This window comes from Ctenopharyngodon idella, chromosome 3, assembly GCF_019924925.1.
Source record: "Ctenopharyngodon idella isolate HZGC_01 chromosome 3, HZGC01, whole genome shotgun sequence".
Classification (NCBI taxonomy): domain Eukaryota; kingdom Metazoa; phylum Chordata; class Actinopteri; order Cypriniformes; family Xenocyprididae; genus Ctenopharyngodon; species Ctenopharyngodon idella.
The window spans coordinates 32002639-32021207 of NC_067222.1; the positions used below are offsets into that span (position 1 = coordinate 32002639).

An 18569-nucleotide genomic window follows, 5' to 3' on the forward strand; every position below is an offset into this window, starting at 1 on the left:
CATCCTCGGCAGGATGTGACATCAGAAACAGGCAGACACTAGGCGACCACCAGCATCAGGCAGCAGGGGGCGACTAGAAGAGATGTTAGCAGAATAACACAGGCATGACAATAAGAACTCAACCAACTAATCAAGACCAGGCAATAAAACAGTATAAACAGAGCAGGTTATTGTTATAGATTACTGACAAATCCTATTTTCTGGATCTCAATGCCTGTATGTGCATATGTTCTCTGTAAACCAAAGAAACGGAAAGCTAGCTGTACAGGCTTGAAGGAAAGTAGTCTGCCAGAATCTTTTTAGGGAGGCTGCACACCATTGTACAAGGGAAAGTCCTCATTATAATTCCCTGAGCTGGGCCTTCTCAACCCAGTCACTCCACATCACTTCCTGGTCACAACAGTGTTGGCGTTTGTAGGATGCATGCAAAGTTGTATGGGTGTGACAGGGAAAGAGAGAAAGTTTTTGTGGCTGGGACCAGTGCCAGCGCTCAGGTCTGTTTGGTGGTTGGGGAAAGAGAACACAAGACTCACTGAGGCAAACAGGCCCATAATGAGCTGATAATTCCTCTGCAACAGCAGGCTTGTATGTATAATGCACTCCACAGAGCAGCCGGCCACACTGTGCAACATAAACCTCAAACCTACATTCAGAAACAAATACACTAGGTCTTAAAGGTGAAGTGTGTAATTTATCTGCCTCTAGTAACAACAAACACTACTGCAAAATAACGACTCAAGACCCTGCTCTTATTAGGGCCGCACGATATATTGCACGATACGAAAAATAACACTGAACTTAAACGCGATTTTTAGTGCGATTATGAAATCGCAAAGGCTGCGATTATTTTTTTATGCGCAGCTTGTCAATGAAGTATGGATCTAAATGCTAATCAATCTGAAAGTCGCTTAATGTACATTTGAAAAAGCAACACGCGTCAAACATCTTTCCAGATATGAGAAGCATTTATTAAAATCTTGTCCAACAAAAGACAACATTTAATAACATGTTTTTTACTCCAAATTCACTTCATAACGACAGTTAAGCATCCTTCTGTGAGATGATGTGGCTTCTTACACAGAATAAGGCAATCGTGTGTTTATTAGTCATGTTTAATCAATCAAAGTGTTTCAATCTTCAGTTTATTTAGCAACAGCGATATGACGCGTTATCTACTTCTGTGGCAGGGCATACTGGAGTTTCTGCGCTGAGCGCCCTCTGGCTTTCAGATGGAGAAGCATTTACTAACTGAGTCGTACAGCTCTGACAAGCTGCACATAAAATAATCGCAGCCTTTGCCAAATCGCATGCGGTTTAATCGAGATAAATCGTGCAGCCCTAGTTCTGATGTATTCATGTTGCTCTCTTAATAGCTGTTACCCATTCACACTATTATAAGCTGACGCATGAAAATGGGGCATCAGGCCACACAAAAGTAAAAATTCATCTTCTAGAATTTGAGGATAGGAGGCAAAGCGTTTCTGTCCCTTGAGCTGTTTTTACTTAAGATATCCATGTGACAACTGTAGGAAAAAAGAGACAAGCTAAATGAATACAGCCTCTGTGTTGCTGCTGCTGCTGGCTTAAAGCAGAGCTGTGGGCCATTCGGCTGCATTCCAGCGGCTTCCTGTAAAAACACACACACACAGAAAGCTGGGAGCTCTTATTACTTGCTAGGCTCCCGTTAAGTAACATTCAACGGAACCACAGCTCAGTGCACGTGTCGGCTCAAAACATAACCAAAAGCAAATTCAACAAGGAGAGAGACAGAAGGAAGCAGGAAAATAAGTGCAAGTGTAGGTAGGTTTTTAAAAAAAAACATCACAATGCATTCTGAGCCTGCCATACATGCAATGCTATCTTAGAACTGGGCCAAAACATGGTATTTTCTTATGCAGCAATGCATAAATAATAATGTTTGGTAAGCTATGTTATTATTAATGCTTCCAAATCCTTAGGGGTGAGAATAAGACTTTAAAGATACCTGTTCCAGTTACCATTACGCTTAACAATTCAAGTTAATTAACAACTCCATTATCAGTTAGTAGTTTTGAAGATTTGTTGAATAATAAATGAAATGCAACTGCATTGACAAATAGGAGACTGTGTTTATTTAGACTTTTAATTACTTTCCTTTATCCTTTTTCTATTAGGAAGTTATATATTAAATAACAATATTAAAACATGTCAAAGGATTAGTTCACTTTGAAATGAAAATTAGCCCAAGCTTTACTCACCCTCAAGCCATCCTAGGTGTATATGACTTTCTTATTTCTGACGAAGACAATCAAAGAAATATTAATAAATATCCTGACGCATCCGAGCTTTATAATGGCAGTGATAGGGTTCAATAAGTATGAGCTAAACAAAGTGCTTCCATCCACATCCATCCATCATAAATGTGCGCTCCACATGGCTCCAGGGGGTTAATAAAGGCCTTCTGAAGCGAAATGATGCATTTGTGTAAAAAAATATCCCTATTTAAACAAGTTATGAAGTCGAATATTGAGCTTCCGCCAGACCGCCTTCCGCATTCAACGTACGCAGAGAGTGTAAACCTCTTGCAGTTCACAAAGCTTATGCTACGTCCTACGCCTTCCCTTAAACTTACGGAAAAAGTGTAATTGAGGCGACGCCAGTTTACACTTTCTTCATAACTTGTATACGGAAGGCAGTCTGACAGAAGCTCGATATTTGACTTCAGAACTTGTTAAATTTGAATATTTATTTCACACAAACGCATCGTTTCGCTTCAGAAGGCCTTTATTAACACTCCGGGGCCGTGTGGAGTATGTTTATGATGGATGGATGTGGATCGAAGCACTTTGTTCAGCTCATACTCATTGAACTCTATCACTGCCATTATAAAGCTCGAATGCGTCAGGATATTTATTAATATTTCTGCAATTATGTTCACCAGAAAGAAGAAAGTCATATACACCTAGGATGGCTTGAGGGTGAGTAAAGGTTGGGCTAATTTTCATTTCAAAGTGAACTAATCCTTTAATTTACATGTGGTAATTTGTTTTCACAAAATACTACTGACAAAACTAAGTCTTTAACTACACAGGGTCATATGAACTACTAGAACTACATTATGTTGTAAGATGTATGTGTTTGATTCAATAAAAAGAACTGACTTATAAAGATTCATTCATTCAGGAATTGAATTCTTCTGATTGCAATGTTAGCTTTTATTCACAACAAAGTATAGGCACAGTCAAGCACCATCATATTTACTTAAATAAATAAAATAAAATTTACAATTACTCCTACAGGATTCCTTCAGAGCAAGGGTCTTCAACCGGTGGTCCGCAGCGGTACTCCCAATTAATGTTTGATCACAAATAATTTGTTTAAAAATTAAAACATGGGTAAAAAAAACATCAAAGTCAAATTTAAATATAAGCACCCTCAAACAATAAAAGTAAGAGCACCATCAATTGATACTGTAATAATATCATACTGGCGAAACAGATCTGGCAAACGCTCCATTATACAGATATACAGACGATGCATGTGCAACAACAATATTGTGCATAGTTCAAATCTAGTGTCTTAACATAATATAACTTGCATATCATAATATGGTTGGTTTATATTATTATTGAAGGCTATATGCTTAATATGTAGCTCTGTTTGACATTTTGCATCAGGGGTCCCTGCTCCATGTCTGTATCGTCTAAGGGGTCCTTGCCCTGAAAAATGTTGAAGACCCATGCTTCAGACCAGAGCCAATCAATACTCTGGCATGGCACATATATGGGCTGGCACATGGACTGTTCTTCCCTCCTCCCAATTCAAAGGAGACTCCTTCAGAATCACGCACATTTACTGTAAGCTGTGAATCACCCCTGCCCACAGAGCTGATCGTCTGCCATCTCTCCCTTCTCCTCTCAAACTCGTTTTTTCACTCCGCCACAGCAATCGAGAAGCCACAGACACAGCTGAAGTCTGCCAAGTCCACGTACAAACTACAACACTCTTGGCACACCCACACGCCTCCAAACACAGGAAGTAGCAAAGAACAGCTCAGCATGACTGTTTCTCTCTCTCCACCTAGCTTTCCTTTGCTTGCAAAACAGACAGCAAAAAAAAAAAAAAAAAAAATCCACTACTACCTACTGCACATGCACACATGAATGAGTTCAAACAACACTATATAACAAAAAGAGCATGATTAAATGTCAACAGGAGATTTCGACAAGACCCTGTCTGTGTGATGAATAAAGAAGTCCATTTTGCTGCCTATTGAACCACATCTTTTGTGCCACACTCATTAGGGGCTGTTCACACAGAATGCACTTTTTCATTCAATTGTGCTACTTCTGTATTGTTTTTTTTTTTTTTTTTTAATGTAAACATGCACTAGATGTCATTTTTACTGTTTTACTCACAAAACACAGGGTTGTAAAAGTGCGGCTCTCAATTCTTCTGCTTCTATGTGAATGGCCGACACCCTTAGATTAAAAAATAGCTTGACAACACGGTGGAATGGAAGACAAGGTCTTGAGACACGTTTTTTAGCCAGTTATAACTTACAAGAGTTATTTTTTTAAGAGTGTATTTTTAATTAAATATCAGAACTGAATATAGATTTCCCGATTTGTTTCAGTTCCGATTAACAATTTCAATTCAATTCCAATTTCATTTATGGGTATATTGTTGGGTACATTAAAAGTGCAATTAATTATAAAATCCTTTTTTTACCCATCCCCATTCATTATACTCCATATTCAATAAAAATACTGCAATGTTCCATAAAAAAAAAAAAAAAATTTTATTGTCCTTTTGGAAACCTTTAGTTTCCAATGAGTGCATGTAGTACGAAACATGGCAGCTGTTTCTCATCTTCTACTTTTTCTTTTCTCTGCTTATTTGTAGTTCGTTTTGTTGTTAAGTCTCCATGTATCGTTTATTATAAAAGCAGTTTTATGTTATCGTATCATACCCTGTATGAGCAAGGGCCAATATCACCAACAGCCCGTACAAACCAGCATCCAAACGACCTCCACCATAACCAGCTCTTCCACTTTCCTTCAACGTTACACAACAAAATGACAAAACAGACCACATGGTCACGAACTTTGGCTGAAACAAAGGGTGTGAGTGTTTTCTGGGCTGCACCCTGATTCAGCATGCTGTCCCGTGTGTATCATGGAGGAGAGGCTAACCTGGGTGGGTCTGGCAGGAGAAGGGCTGAGGCGTAAGGCTGGCAGATACTGGCTGCGCAAGAGCCGTGCTCCCGGCGGGCAGAGGTTGGCCCCGCTTCAGTAGCTGCTTGTGTTCGTGTTGACGGAAGCGAGGGGGCACCTCTCTGGGCGGGTAGCGAGGGGCTGCTGGCTGCTGCTGCTGTTGATTGCCGGAGGGTGCGCGCTTGCCATTGCCACCAGTGCTGCTGCTGGCTGAGGGCACGGACGGGTTGATGGCGGTGCTGGGGTTGGTGGGGGGAGGAGGGGTGGGGCTGGGCTTGGCAGAGTCTGGCACTGTGGACACAGAGATGAAAGAGCAAGAGAAAGACAGACAGAGAGAGAGAGAGAGAGAGAGAGAGAGAGAGAGAGAGAGAGAGAGAGAGAAGGGGGAGAGGGAAGCATAAAGTTAATTTTAGCACATGCCGTAACGAAAGCAAACAGGAAGTGTCTTTAGAGGGATGACTATGAGAGGATTCGGGAGGGATGAGCAGGTGCAAGACCATTGAGGATGTCGGTTCGCCTGTCTCTACCAATCATAGCCGGTCTAGACGCAGAGGGGCTCTTGGGGAGGGAGACGAAAAGAAACGAAAGTGCCGTTTATCTTAATGCCTCAGTGTTGTGGAGGAGGTAGAAACAGTTACACAATTAGCCATCAGAGAGCCTGATCCAGGCAGATCTCCGCCTCAGGCAGAGGCAAAGATGAAGCAGTGGGAGCACAAACATCTGTGTGAATGAGTGCCGGACTTACGTAACGCACTCCTATCTCGCAGACGGGGGGGAGATGCATAATCTGCTGGGGGATAAACCACTGTCTGGTAGTGGAGCAGAAGCTTGGAGGAAAAAAAAAACTATGATAACTCCACTACGTGGGCTTTTGGGCTTTTTTGGGGGGCTTTGGGACTTTAGGAGCTTCTGAATTTTTAGGCAGTGAAAGAGAAATATCAAAAACGCATTCAAAGATAGGTCTACACTGATGCACAGAAATCATTCACACAAAGACCTTGCCGAACAGACAACAAAACTTCAAAAATAGTTCCGCAACTGGTTAATGCAAATTGCTAATTTGTAATAACACAACAGTGACCACACACTTTTTCAACAATCTTCGTTTTAGTATTTTCCCTATTCACTTTCTGTGTAGGAAAAAAACATTACAAACATTACAAACTTTGATTTTACGCGTTTGAAAGTGTACCTATATAACAACCAGGAAAAATGCAAAGGTACAAGATTTTATACTTTATGAGGGAATTATGTACTCATCTGATTAGGGTTGGGAATCGTAAAAAAAAAAATTTGGTTCCGGTTCCAGTTCTGCCTAACGATTCCGGTACCATTAAAATTATTAAACAAATAAAAAATATTAGTAAGGGAAAAAAAAAAAAAAGCAAAATACTCAACTCAAACAGTCCTTTTTGGGTTTATTATACTCATAAAGTGAATTTAACAGACTGCTAATCTCAACAAATTCGCAAACACTTTACAACAAGGTTCATTAGTTAACATTAGTTAACTACATTAACATGAACTAATAATGAACTGCATTTCTACAGCATTTATTAATCTTTGTTAATGTTCATTTCAACATTTACTAATACATTATTAAAATCAAGAGTTTTATTTGTTAACATTAGTTAATGCACTGTGAGTAACATGAACAAACTATGAACAGCTGGATTTTTATTAACATTAACAAAGATTAATAAATACAGTAACAAAGATATTGTTCATGGTTAGTTCATGTTAGTTAATACATTAACTAATGTTAACAAATGAACCTTATTGTAAAGTGTTAACACAAATTCATCACAAATAAGATGCTTGAACACACATGTAAGATCCAGACAGACGATAAGACAGAGATAAGTTGAATTCATAAAGACTTCACTTGTTTCTGAAAGAATGATTCAGTGATAGACACATTTTTAACAGTAATTTGTTGCCACCTAGTGGCGTAACAATGCAATCGATACAGTCATTATTTGAAGCACTCAGTTACTTTAAATAGGTGATTTATTCTATTTTGATCAGTAACGTATACATCAGCATTTATATCTAAATAATGAACTTTTGTATACTTCTGTGATAATTAGAATATTTGTAACAGAAATAATAATACTGTGCGTTAGAAAAGATTGTTTACAAAGCTGTTTATATCTAAACATGACAACTCTCTAAATCAAAGGCAGCACGACCACAGATTTGAATGTCGCGATTTTATTTTTATCAAAGGGTTAATATACACGGGCAAATTGTTGTCATTTAGGAATTAGATCATGTGGGTGATGAAATATGAGAATAGCGTATATGAGTACAGCGAGGGCTTTTCAGTGCATTCACTGCTACAATATTCATGAGCACTTCGCCCACCCATCACACCAGAACCATTTTCTGAAACCGAAACTTAGAAATTTTGCACGGTTCAGGTACTTTTCAAAAAACACTACCGGTTCTGGATTAAATAGTACGGTCTATTTAATGGGTTACAATGTTGTCTACTTTGTTGTCATCATTCACTGAACAAAACATTAAAAATACATGCAAAAATGCTGCTTTTTGCACTTTACTTAGGCTACATCCACACGAAGCCAGAGCTTTCTCTATCCAATCTTTTTTCCCCCCTCGTCTCAAGAAATATCTGCGTACACACGAAACCACTGAAACCGACTCAAAAGGATGTAGTATACATGCCAGATCAGTATGTGGCGCTGTAATTCTTCCACAGGGATACACTAAAAATGGAGAATAAGACTTGGAGCATGCGCATAAACCTTGCGCGCTGTATACAAACTTCAGTAGCATGTAGTCCGCTATTGCTGTTGTTGTTGCTGTTTAGTGCTGTTAGCTGTGTCTGACTAGGGTCGACACGTGGGGTGATGACATCATCGTTTCCACTCTGGGACCCGGTTTCAAAAAATAGCTGTTTCACCTTCTGAAAACGCCGGATCCGACTGGATGAAACGCCTATACGATACAAAATTTTTGCGTATACAGCTAAACTCGTCTCCGTGTGGACGGGCCCTTAAAACAAAAAATCTTTCAAGATGTTGTCGATTTTACTTTCATTATGTTCAAGGACTTAATCCATTAGAGGTGGGACTACATGAGTGATTTTATTGTGTTGAAGAAGCATTGTATAAACTGGGAACAGGATTTCCACAACCCATTATGCTTTGCATGGAACTGGATAGGGAGAGTAAATGTTTACATAGTGTTCTTTTATGCATTTTGTACCAAGCTGAGAAAAGGGGAAGACTCATTCATGTTTAGTGTTCCGTTATTTTGGTGTTTTAGGGTGTTACCATTGCGGTGAAGTGCAGAGCATGTGCTTGGGATGAAGGCCTGCTAACAAGAATTCAAGGTGCTTTAAAGGATTAGTTCACTTTCAAATGAAAATTACCCTAAGCTTTACTCACCCTCAAGCCATCCTAGATGTGACTTTCTTCTTTCTGATGAACACAATCTGAGAAATATAAATAAATATCCTGATGCATTAATAAAGGCCTTCTGAAGCAAATCGATGCATGTGTAAAAAAAAAAAAAAAAAATTTTTTTTTTTTAAAAATCCAGATTTAACAAGTTATGAAGTAAAATATCTAGCTTCCGCTAGACCGCCTTCCGTAATCAACGTCTAAAGAATGAAGAACGTTCACTGCCATTATAAAGCTCGGATGCGTCAGGATATTTATTAATGTTTCTCTGATTGTGTTCATCAGAAAGAACAAAGTCATATACACCTAGGATGGCTTGAGGGTGAGTAAAGCTTGGGCTAATTTTCATTTGAAAGTGAACTAATCTTTTAATAAAAAAGCAAATACTTGGAAATGCAATGGATGTAACCAGTTCCATATTTTGGCTGCCAACACCTAACATCAAACGTATATTTAGCTTGCTAATATGTGTAATTGTTAGCTAACAGTTTACTTAAAAATAACTTGATACAATCATTATTTTGACACAATCAGCTTAGTTGGGTTTATTCACTTTAGTTCAGTTCCTTTAAGAATTTGAGTAGACATAACAAAATAGTTATTTTTTAAAAGTGTACAATGAAGAGTGAAACTGGGCTTGACATAAGAACTCATCTCTCCCTCACAACCTCTTTCACATTTGTGTCAGTATAAATCTGCTGTTTTCTCACAGGTCTTTAAAGCACTGGCTAAAGTTCCTCACTAAAAAGGGTTTGTGGTAATCAGGTGAACTACATTCTCCAGGATCCACTGCTTCTTTCCAACAGGCTGAGAAAGAGGCTCACATAACACTATAGATTATGCACTGGAGAGGCCCAGTGTGACGCAACCTAAACGTTACATGAAAACATGAATACTGAGCATGAACATGTCCTTTCAATTTCTCCCTTTCTCTCTCCCTTACATGCAAGTCCCTCCCCCAGTCATGGCCCCTTGCTCTCTTTCATGGCATGTTTGCAGCACAGACGCTCTCCAGTGGCGCAGCCGCAGTGCTAAGCTGGAATCGGTGACGCCAATCCCTGATTAAGTCCAGCTCAGCCTGCCTGCCACGAGCTGGCTGACCAATCGCGACAGATTCCTCCACTCCTCTCACATACGTGTCTGAGTCAGACCATTGTTATAGCCGATTATGAACGTGTTACAGGAAGCATATGGACTGCTAAACGCATGGCTAATTTCTCTTGATTATAATGGAAGTACCTGCACATTCACACTTTCACCCTGGGGCTGTGAAAAATGGCTGTAGTCAGGGCCTTTTGATGAAGGGTATTCTAGAAGCTTCTGTGGAAACTGTCAGCGCTCGTCCAATCAAAACGCAGCACTGGCGAGGGGAGGTTTGAGAGTGGAAGGGGGAGGGAGATGCAATGAGTCCTCGAATGGGAGACGGGGGGGGTCTATGTATCTAAATCCAGCTCTCTGAACACTGGATACAGATACACAACGCAAATCCTCAAACAATTACATCATTAGAAGATTCATGTGAACTGAAATGCTTTAACTGCTAACCAGTTTACTGAGACTTATTTTAAAGCATTGTTGCTCTGATACACAAGAATTACAACTTGCAAGACCCCTGATACAGAAATCTGGCAAGGATCTGTTTTATGAACTGTTATATTATTATATTATTATGGTCGGTTATATTATTGGTTCAATGCAAGTTAAGCTCTATCAAATGGCATTATAATAATAATAAATAATGATACACTAATAATAAAAACAATAAAAATATAATAAATAATAATAAAAATCATAATAATAATGACAATAATAATAAAAATATGATAATATAAAATGTTAAAAAATGTTATTAAAGTTTTTTTTTTAAACCATGATTGGCAATGGAAGTATGCATGGACACAATAAACAAAACAAACAACAAAAAAAAAAAACTCACATAATATGCCAGTGGATGCAAGATGGTGATGGATAACTAGTTCATCGGTCCTGAATAGTAGTCCCTATGGAAGCCCACTTCCGCCACTAAATAAAAAAATAAAAAATAAAAAAAATTGCGACTTTTTATCTCACAATTCTGACTTTTTTTCCCTCACAATTGCGAGTTACAAAGTCATAATTCTGATATATAAACTCGCAATTGTGTGATATAAAGTCAATTCTGACTTTTTCCCCCCTCATAATTGTGAGATATAAACTCACAATTGTGTGAAACCTTTTTCTCGCAATTCTGACTTTTTTTTCCTCGCTTTGGGAGTTTATATCTCAGAATTGTGACTTTATAACTCTCAATTGTGAGAAAAGTCAGAATTGTGAGATATAAATCGCAATTACGAGACAAAAAGTCAGAATTCTGGGATAAAAAGTCACAATTACTGTTTTTATTTTTTTATTTAGTGGCGGAAACGGGCTCCATAAGTCCCACGACAAGACAAGCTTTAACAAAAACTTGAGCTTCACATTTCTGCTTTGACACCCACACTGTGCAGGTGCATGACCCCAAGTGCCTTACTGTTACTTAAAAAAGAAAGAAAGAAAGAAAGAAAGAAAGAAAGAAAGAAAGAAAGAAAGAACGAAATGATTGTCTGTGGTAATGGACATTATTCTATTATGTACTGTTGATATACATTAACATATTGATTCTTTTAATCACCATTCTTCTACTGTATGCAACCACAACATTGAACAAACACTGCTTGTGCCTGGGATGTTCATGGGATGCTGTCTCAACAAAAACCTAGGCACTGCTCTAGAGAGAGGGAAAAAAACTGACAAAGGAAAACAACAAACATCAGCTTCTTTTGGGGATGCCGCATTAGATATTAAAGACGTCCGTTTGCGAAACAGCTCAAATGCACTCTGAATTCTCAGCGAATTAAGAAGCATTTCATTTCAAATAGAAGAAAAAGAAGAAAAAAAAAAAAGCATATTATATCAGCCCGAGGGAGTATTTTCCATCTCACGGTGCGCCACAGATCTCTCTCGCTTTCACGAATACAGCTTCATTTACTGACTGATGAGAAATTAAATCCTGCATTAAACGTTCAATTCTTTGACTTCACAGGACAGATGAAAGCACTAAAGGTACAAGAATGGTGTAACATGTCTTGGTAGGCTGAAATTACAGGACCTGAGCCCAGTCTAAGTACAGAGGAGACACCTTAAATGTAATTACAGCACACTGACTGCGCCTCCTACTACAGACACACACTCCGCACATGCTGCTAACACGTAATGACAGGCTTTCCAATATGAGCTGTGACTTCAAACGGAGGCCAAAAAGCGCTGAGTGGGTTTATTTTGATCAAAAGCACTTTCCAGCACCGATTTCAGACTGTGAGTGAGTTATGAGACAAGACAAAGGCATTGTGATGTGGAGATGTGAATCAGACCTCACAGAGAGAACAGGTTTTTGAGGTCAATATAATTGAACGCCGCTCTCTCTCAATGGCATGTTAGCGGCCGTCTGTGGAGGAGAGTACAGGCAGATATTGTGCTACCAAATCATTATCTGTCACTTTGACAGACTCTGTTGTAAATGTTTTGCCATGCTCTATTTTAAACCGTCCTTGTTTTCCCGAAAATTATACAGAGTTTGAAAAACATAGGCTACAATGATAGTTATGGAACTAAAATCATGTACAACTGACAAGAGAGTTTAGAGAAAATAAAAAGTTCTATTTATTCAGTCATTAAAAAAAAAAAAAAAAAAAAAAAAAAAACTTCACAAATAGAAATTTGTTTTAAAACATTTTGCCTCAAAGGACCTGCATTGTAATAAGGATTAGGATCTTAAATGATTTTTTTTTCTCAATTTCTACCTGATAAAAACAAAGAGCTTGGCATAACTAGAAAAATATATATTCATAAAATATATTATAATATTTTATTAAAGCTGCAGTCCATAACTTTTTTTGGTTAAAAATTATCCAAAATCAATTTTTAAGCAAGTACATAACCAGCCAGTGTTCAAAACTATCTCCTTAACTTAGCCCGATTCACAATGGGAAGCTTGTAATAATGTTTCCTAATCTGGATGGTACTGGTGAGTTTCCGGAGGAAATTCGAGCATGCAACTGTTCATCTTTTTGCACAAATAATTTGCACGGTTTGACGAGATCCAAGCTAAGCGATTGTTAGATTTAATCACTATTGGCAGTGCAATTTATTGCTTTTTTTTTTTTTTTTTTTTTCTTCAGTTGGTCAGAACAAAAGTGGCAGACATGTTACTTGTTCAGATGACATTTTCCAGTGAAAATTTTTATTTTGGTCATACTTCCAGGACATAAAATCTGTGATTCTGAAGTACAGTATCCACACCGGTGAGGTGACTGACAGCAAACAAACATTAGATTCATCCATGCTGATGCACAACCCACGTAAAGATGATAATTCCGCAAATAACTGCAATTGTAGGTTTCAAACACAGATGGCGACAAAGAGGCAAAACTTACGGACTACAGCTTTAATTTACATGATTTTCTCCAGATCTACAGTTACGGTAGGTGTCCACTGGCGCGGGACGGGCGGAGCAGAGCGAGTGTTTTCAATTCACTCGTATGGAAGTCGAGCTTCACAATCCCACAATGCACCTCGACTTCCACAGCAATGAACTGAAAATGCTCGCTCTGCTCCGCCCGCCCCGCGCCAGTGGACACCTACTGTTAGGCTTCCTTATATATATCCAAGTTTTCCTATACTGTTACCCCTTTTCAACCGACACAGTTCCAGTGCGATTTCCTGGCCTGTGTCCGTTCTCGAACCGTTCTGTACATTTCCACAGCAGAATATGGGGGTTCTGGGCCGGTGTCCTCCTGACATTTTATCCTACCCGGGCTCACATCAATATTACTTAATTTGTGTCATGATAAATAACACAAAATAATTGTATTTGCATTGTTGCAAGGGTAGGTGTATACATTAACAAAGCATAATCTGATAGGTAGCATTTTTCGCTGTCGATTTGTACTTGTTCTAATGAATAATGCTATATCAGACTGTGCTACCACCATTGTACTTGCATTATTGTAAGGGTAGGTTTAGGATTGAGGTAATGGGAGGTAGCAAAATCTGACAGGGTAGCACAAATTGTCAGAACCCCAGATAGATCGGTTAAACTCCAGCCCTAAAAGCTTGCTGGTCTCGAATGGAGCCGGGGAGCGGAGGGTGGAGAAATACTGGTCTCGTTGAGCAATGTAATAACGTTGCACTACATTGCTCTTTACATCTAAACATATAAAACTATACACGCAAGAGAGACCCAGCATGCGAGTGAGGCAAGTAAATCCACGGTTTCATTTTATCTCCGAAAAGGACAAACGAGAGTACCGGCAGTTTATGCGAGCTGCCAGTTCGCTAGAATTACTCCCGGTACTGTAAACAACAAAACAAAGTGTCGCACTGCCTGCACAAACACAGGGAGGCACAATGTTTTTTTTAGACTAGTTATAGGCAGGTAAACAACACATAGTAGCGTTACGTCAGCGTTCGTTCCTCAAGTCTGTGGAAACACGCGGCAGGTTCACCTGGCCGAGAACAGCGTCTGACTCCAGAACGCAAACTATTCAGGTGGAAAAGGGGTATGTGTGAAGCCGGGTTCTTAAAAGAACAACAAAAACAAAAACTGAGGGGGTGAATTAAAAAAAGAAACACATTGATTAGTTTAATGTTTACATTAAACTAATCAATACTTGTAAAATTGCCTGATAGCTCCAGGATTTCCATGACTGTAGAAACCCTGTTCTGTGGCAAGAGCTCTTACCTTTTTTTTTTTTTTTTTTTGGCTCTCAAAATGTAAAAGACAACAGAAACTTGTCATTGGTCAACCAGCTTCTCACGTACGTATCAGCTTTCATTAGAATAATATATATATTTTTTTTTATATAAATTTCTAACCCCTATTTACATTCCTTACTCAGAGAATATTTCTAAAGCAGTGAAACATCGGATATCTTTTTTCTTTTTATTAATCTGTAAAAATGACAGAAAAATATTTGGATTGTCCGTGAACACTTTTTAAATTCAGTAAATTAGAGAGAATCTTCAGCCTCAGAGTGCAGAGGGACGGGTATCCTCTAATTGTGCACGTCCTCAGGAGCCAGACACATGGAGCATTTCTCCTTAGGGTGGCACTTACACAGACACCTTGTGCATCCCCGGGTCCCAGACTAAGCTTGTTGCTATGGAGATACACACCTTGCAGTTGTTTTTTTCTCTCCGCCTCTCCCAGATCTCATCACAGCAGAGCATCTGTCACTTCCTCACAACACAAACAAACCTCACATAGGCTACAGGACGCACAAAATGTAAAAAAACTGACAGGTCAAAATGAGTGAGCAGATGTTAACCGATAATATAGTTTTAAGTGAGGCAGCTTTATGTGCAGTTAACCAAGCAGCTGGCACAGGAAATGATGGGTAATGCTTTTCATGATAATTGCTATGTTAGGAACTATGTAATTTGAATGGCTATGGGGACACTGCATTTTGTGCTTTGTCAGCAAGAACAGATGCAATAACCAAACACATCCTTCTTCATGTTTATACAGAGCAACAATTAAAAAACAAAAAAAACAACTGGATAACTATGTGAACTCAGTTGAATTATATATTATATTTCTAAATCATTATTAACCCCACAGCAAAGCCTTTTTTGGTAATTCAGCAAAATAAATACTTAACCATTTAAATGTTTGGGGTCAGTACGACTTAAAAAAAAAAAAAAGAAGAAAAAAAATTAATACTTATTATTTATACTAAAGACATTATTTATGTCTAAAGACGTACTATGTCTTTTATTTCTTGCGCACCAAATCAGCAATTTAGAGTGATTTCTGAAGGATCATGTGACACTGAAGACTCGAGTAATGATGATGAAAATTCAGCTTTACCATCACAGGAATAAACTGCATTTTCAAATATATTAACAAAAAAAAAAATATATATATATATATATATATATATATATTTTACTGATACTTTTACTTTATACTTTTTAATTGGAAATTGACAGACACAAACAAAAAAAATATTTATAACAAATTAAAGATGCGTGTAGTATTAATGCAGATTTGGAGCCAGGCCCTGTTTACAGTACACCTGGTATTAAGATGCGTTTTGGTCGATCGGACCACAAGTAGACGAGGGAGACACATCCACGTTTACACCTGGCGCCTCGTTTATAAAATGTTGCACAGAAACCGTCCTAAATTTGATCTTATGATCATTTTTTAGAGGTGCGCACGTGTGATTCATAGAATGAACGTACACACGGAAAACAAGTGTACGCCTCTCTTTCAGATGTGAAATCTATAAATCAAAAATAATCTTGAATTTGCGCGAGCTGAATGGTTTCAGTTCTCCGTGTTGTAAACGACACCTAATTAATGTCATTTACATATAAAAGATCACCAGTCATCGTCCAAATCCTTTCATTTAGAATGGCCAGCTGCAAGAATAGCTTAGATTTCCAAAAACCTGCAGTAATCGGACAAAGAAAAGTTTTCCACGTCAAAGACTGTTTTTATAAATATGAGCGCTGGCGTGGATTTAAGCATACGCACACTCTAAGATCAAATCTTTATAAATGAGGCCTCTGGTGCTTTAATCAGTCTCTTTTGTCCACTTTCAACCACTTCTGTCCTGATTTCTTTGAGGGGAGGGTCTATGGGTGGGTAAATGTATGGGTTTGTCTTTTGATCTAATGGACAAAATGCGCCCAGAGACAACGGAAAAGCCGCGAGACCATGGCGAATGCGATGAGTGCGTGTTAGAAATCAGGAATGGTGAGATAACATTGTGCTTGCTGCGTTTTTCATCTTCAAACCAAACTTGGGTCTCCAGCCGACAAAGTTTAAATCCCGTCTGGCTAGCATGCTTTCCATAATGTTTACACATTAGGTCAGTTGGCGGTCTTTTGTGGCTGTTCGAACACATTTGACCACATGAGCGCAATCCAGTCGAATGCGTTTTCGACCCTGTCTGGAAGTGGTTGAAAGTGGACAATCGCAAAACGTTTTAGACCCTGTTTATACCTGTATTTAGGGTCGACCACTTGTGATCAACTTGACCAAAACGCATCTTAATACCAGGTGTAAACAGGGCCTCAGATATACCACAGTATAAATGTAACAGAATCTTAGCATCAAGCATCACAAAAATGGCTTGAGATCTGTGTGCTTTGTCAACTTCGACTAGCGCTGCATCAGCACAAGCGAATAATCTTTTGTTTTTACAGTATCAAACTCTAGATGTCAAACAAAATAGCCAGCTTGTGGTCAGTGAGTTCAATACCCTGCAGCAGTGAGATTAGCTCTAATACGATCTACACAACCCAGAGTGACGCGTGACCCCACCCTGCCAATGGACACGTTTCAAAGGCTTCACACATAAGATCATTAACCAGTGAAAGACATTGCAGGGAAATGATAATGCTCGCCTATCATGCTAATCTCATAGTTTTCCATGTTTAACCTTGCACGAACGAGAAGAGTCTGGAGATCTTAATTAGCAGCGTTTAAATATGTAGCTGTATTTAAGGCCTGCGGTTTCTCATGGAGAGAAGAAAAGACGTGCATGAGGAGGAGAAGGAGACTGGGAGCTGCTCTACATGAAAACTGGAGCGTATGGGGACGTGCCTCATGGGATGAGCACAGAGCAGAGAGGAATAGTCACCCTCAATTAACCGCACTTCATATGAACACCCACTCTGGCACATACACTAACAAAGAGCAACAACATGATCGGATCGTCATAACACTGACACTGTACAAAATGCATTAATATTGTCTGTTTCTTAATTAATTACGCAATATAACAATTAATTTCCAAAATGATGCATTTCAATAAAAAGGTTAAATTTTTTTAGTTTTTAGTTAATTTTTTTCAACTTTGTTTTCCAGCATGATTGATAGCAGATGTTCAAAATGTTGTAGTTGTTCCAGTAAAAAGTGGCAGTATAACATAACAATGTCAAATATCACTTTGTATTACACATCAGCAAACTGAATCAATACTCAAAGGGACTTTCCGACAGTAGCCTTTATCTCTCTAAAGAAACGCTGGAAAGTCCAAATCATTTTAGTGAAATGGTTAATTTTAATGAATTGGTTCACAAAAAAATTGACTAACTCATTTGAGTCATCACACTGGACAGGAACTTATGGAAGGAGAATATTAATATTTAGTTAAATACTGCTGTTTAAAAATATACCCTACTGCTCAAAGGTGTGGGAAAAGATTTAACAAATACTTTTATTCTGCAAGCATGCATTAAACTGATCAAAAGTGACAGTCAACCCCTTAAGCCCGAAGTGTCCCGCCGGAAGGACACCACCCCCGTGAAAAAATTCAGAATCAAATTACTAAGCAAACAATGACAGGAATAACAAAATAGGTATCATTTTAAAGCTTAGAAACAGCTTTTTAATGCATCCAACCATTAATAATCATAATCAAAAATTAATAATCATATTTTTCCAAAACTCCTGCCTAGATAAATCACAAAATAGGTGTCATTTGAAAGCTTAGAGTCTGAACTTTACAATGAATGTAGCCAATTTGATTAACTCCCAAGTACTGTTGAAGAAAAAAAAAAAAAAAAAAATCATAATTTAGGTTTTTTTTTTTTTTTTTTAACTATGTACTCCAATGTGTCAAAAGCATCATACAGCTCAGATAATCATGTGTTATGTGTCATTTGAAAGGTACTGTTTTTACTGTATTTTTTGATCAATTAAAAAAATAAATAAATAAATAAAAAAAAAAACTTACCAACCCCAAATTTTTGAATGGTAGTGCATCTTTATTTAATTTGTATATAGGCTACTTTGCCGTTTCTTTTATTTATTAGCTGTATTTAAGTTCTCATTGCTTTTGTGGCAGATAATTTCTGATCTTCTGATTTCTTCCAATAGTTATAAAACAATATTGCCCTCTTAAACAGCTTAAAT

General features: G+C 38.2%; 1 protein-coding gene across 7 annotated transcripts in view; it reads right to left on the bottom strand.

Annotated features, from left to right (window-relative positions):
- The window catches only part of tnrc6c1 (trinucleotide repeat containing adaptor 6C1), a 58793-nt gene that overhangs the window by 21791 nt on the left and 18433 nt on the right, over nucleotides 1–18569 (bottom strand). For 5 of the 7 annotated variants that reach the window (XM_051885382.1, XM_051885367.1, XM_051885385.1 and 2 more), the window contains exon 4: nucleotides 5175–5486. The exons of the other annotated variants lie outside the window; for them this stretch is intronic. In XM_051885382.1, coding sequence (XP_051741342.1) covers nucleotides 5175–5486 — 312 coding nt within the window. The remainder of the gene's footprint in view (nucleotides 1–5174; nucleotides 5487–18569) is intronic. 7 annotated transcript variants of the gene reach the window in all.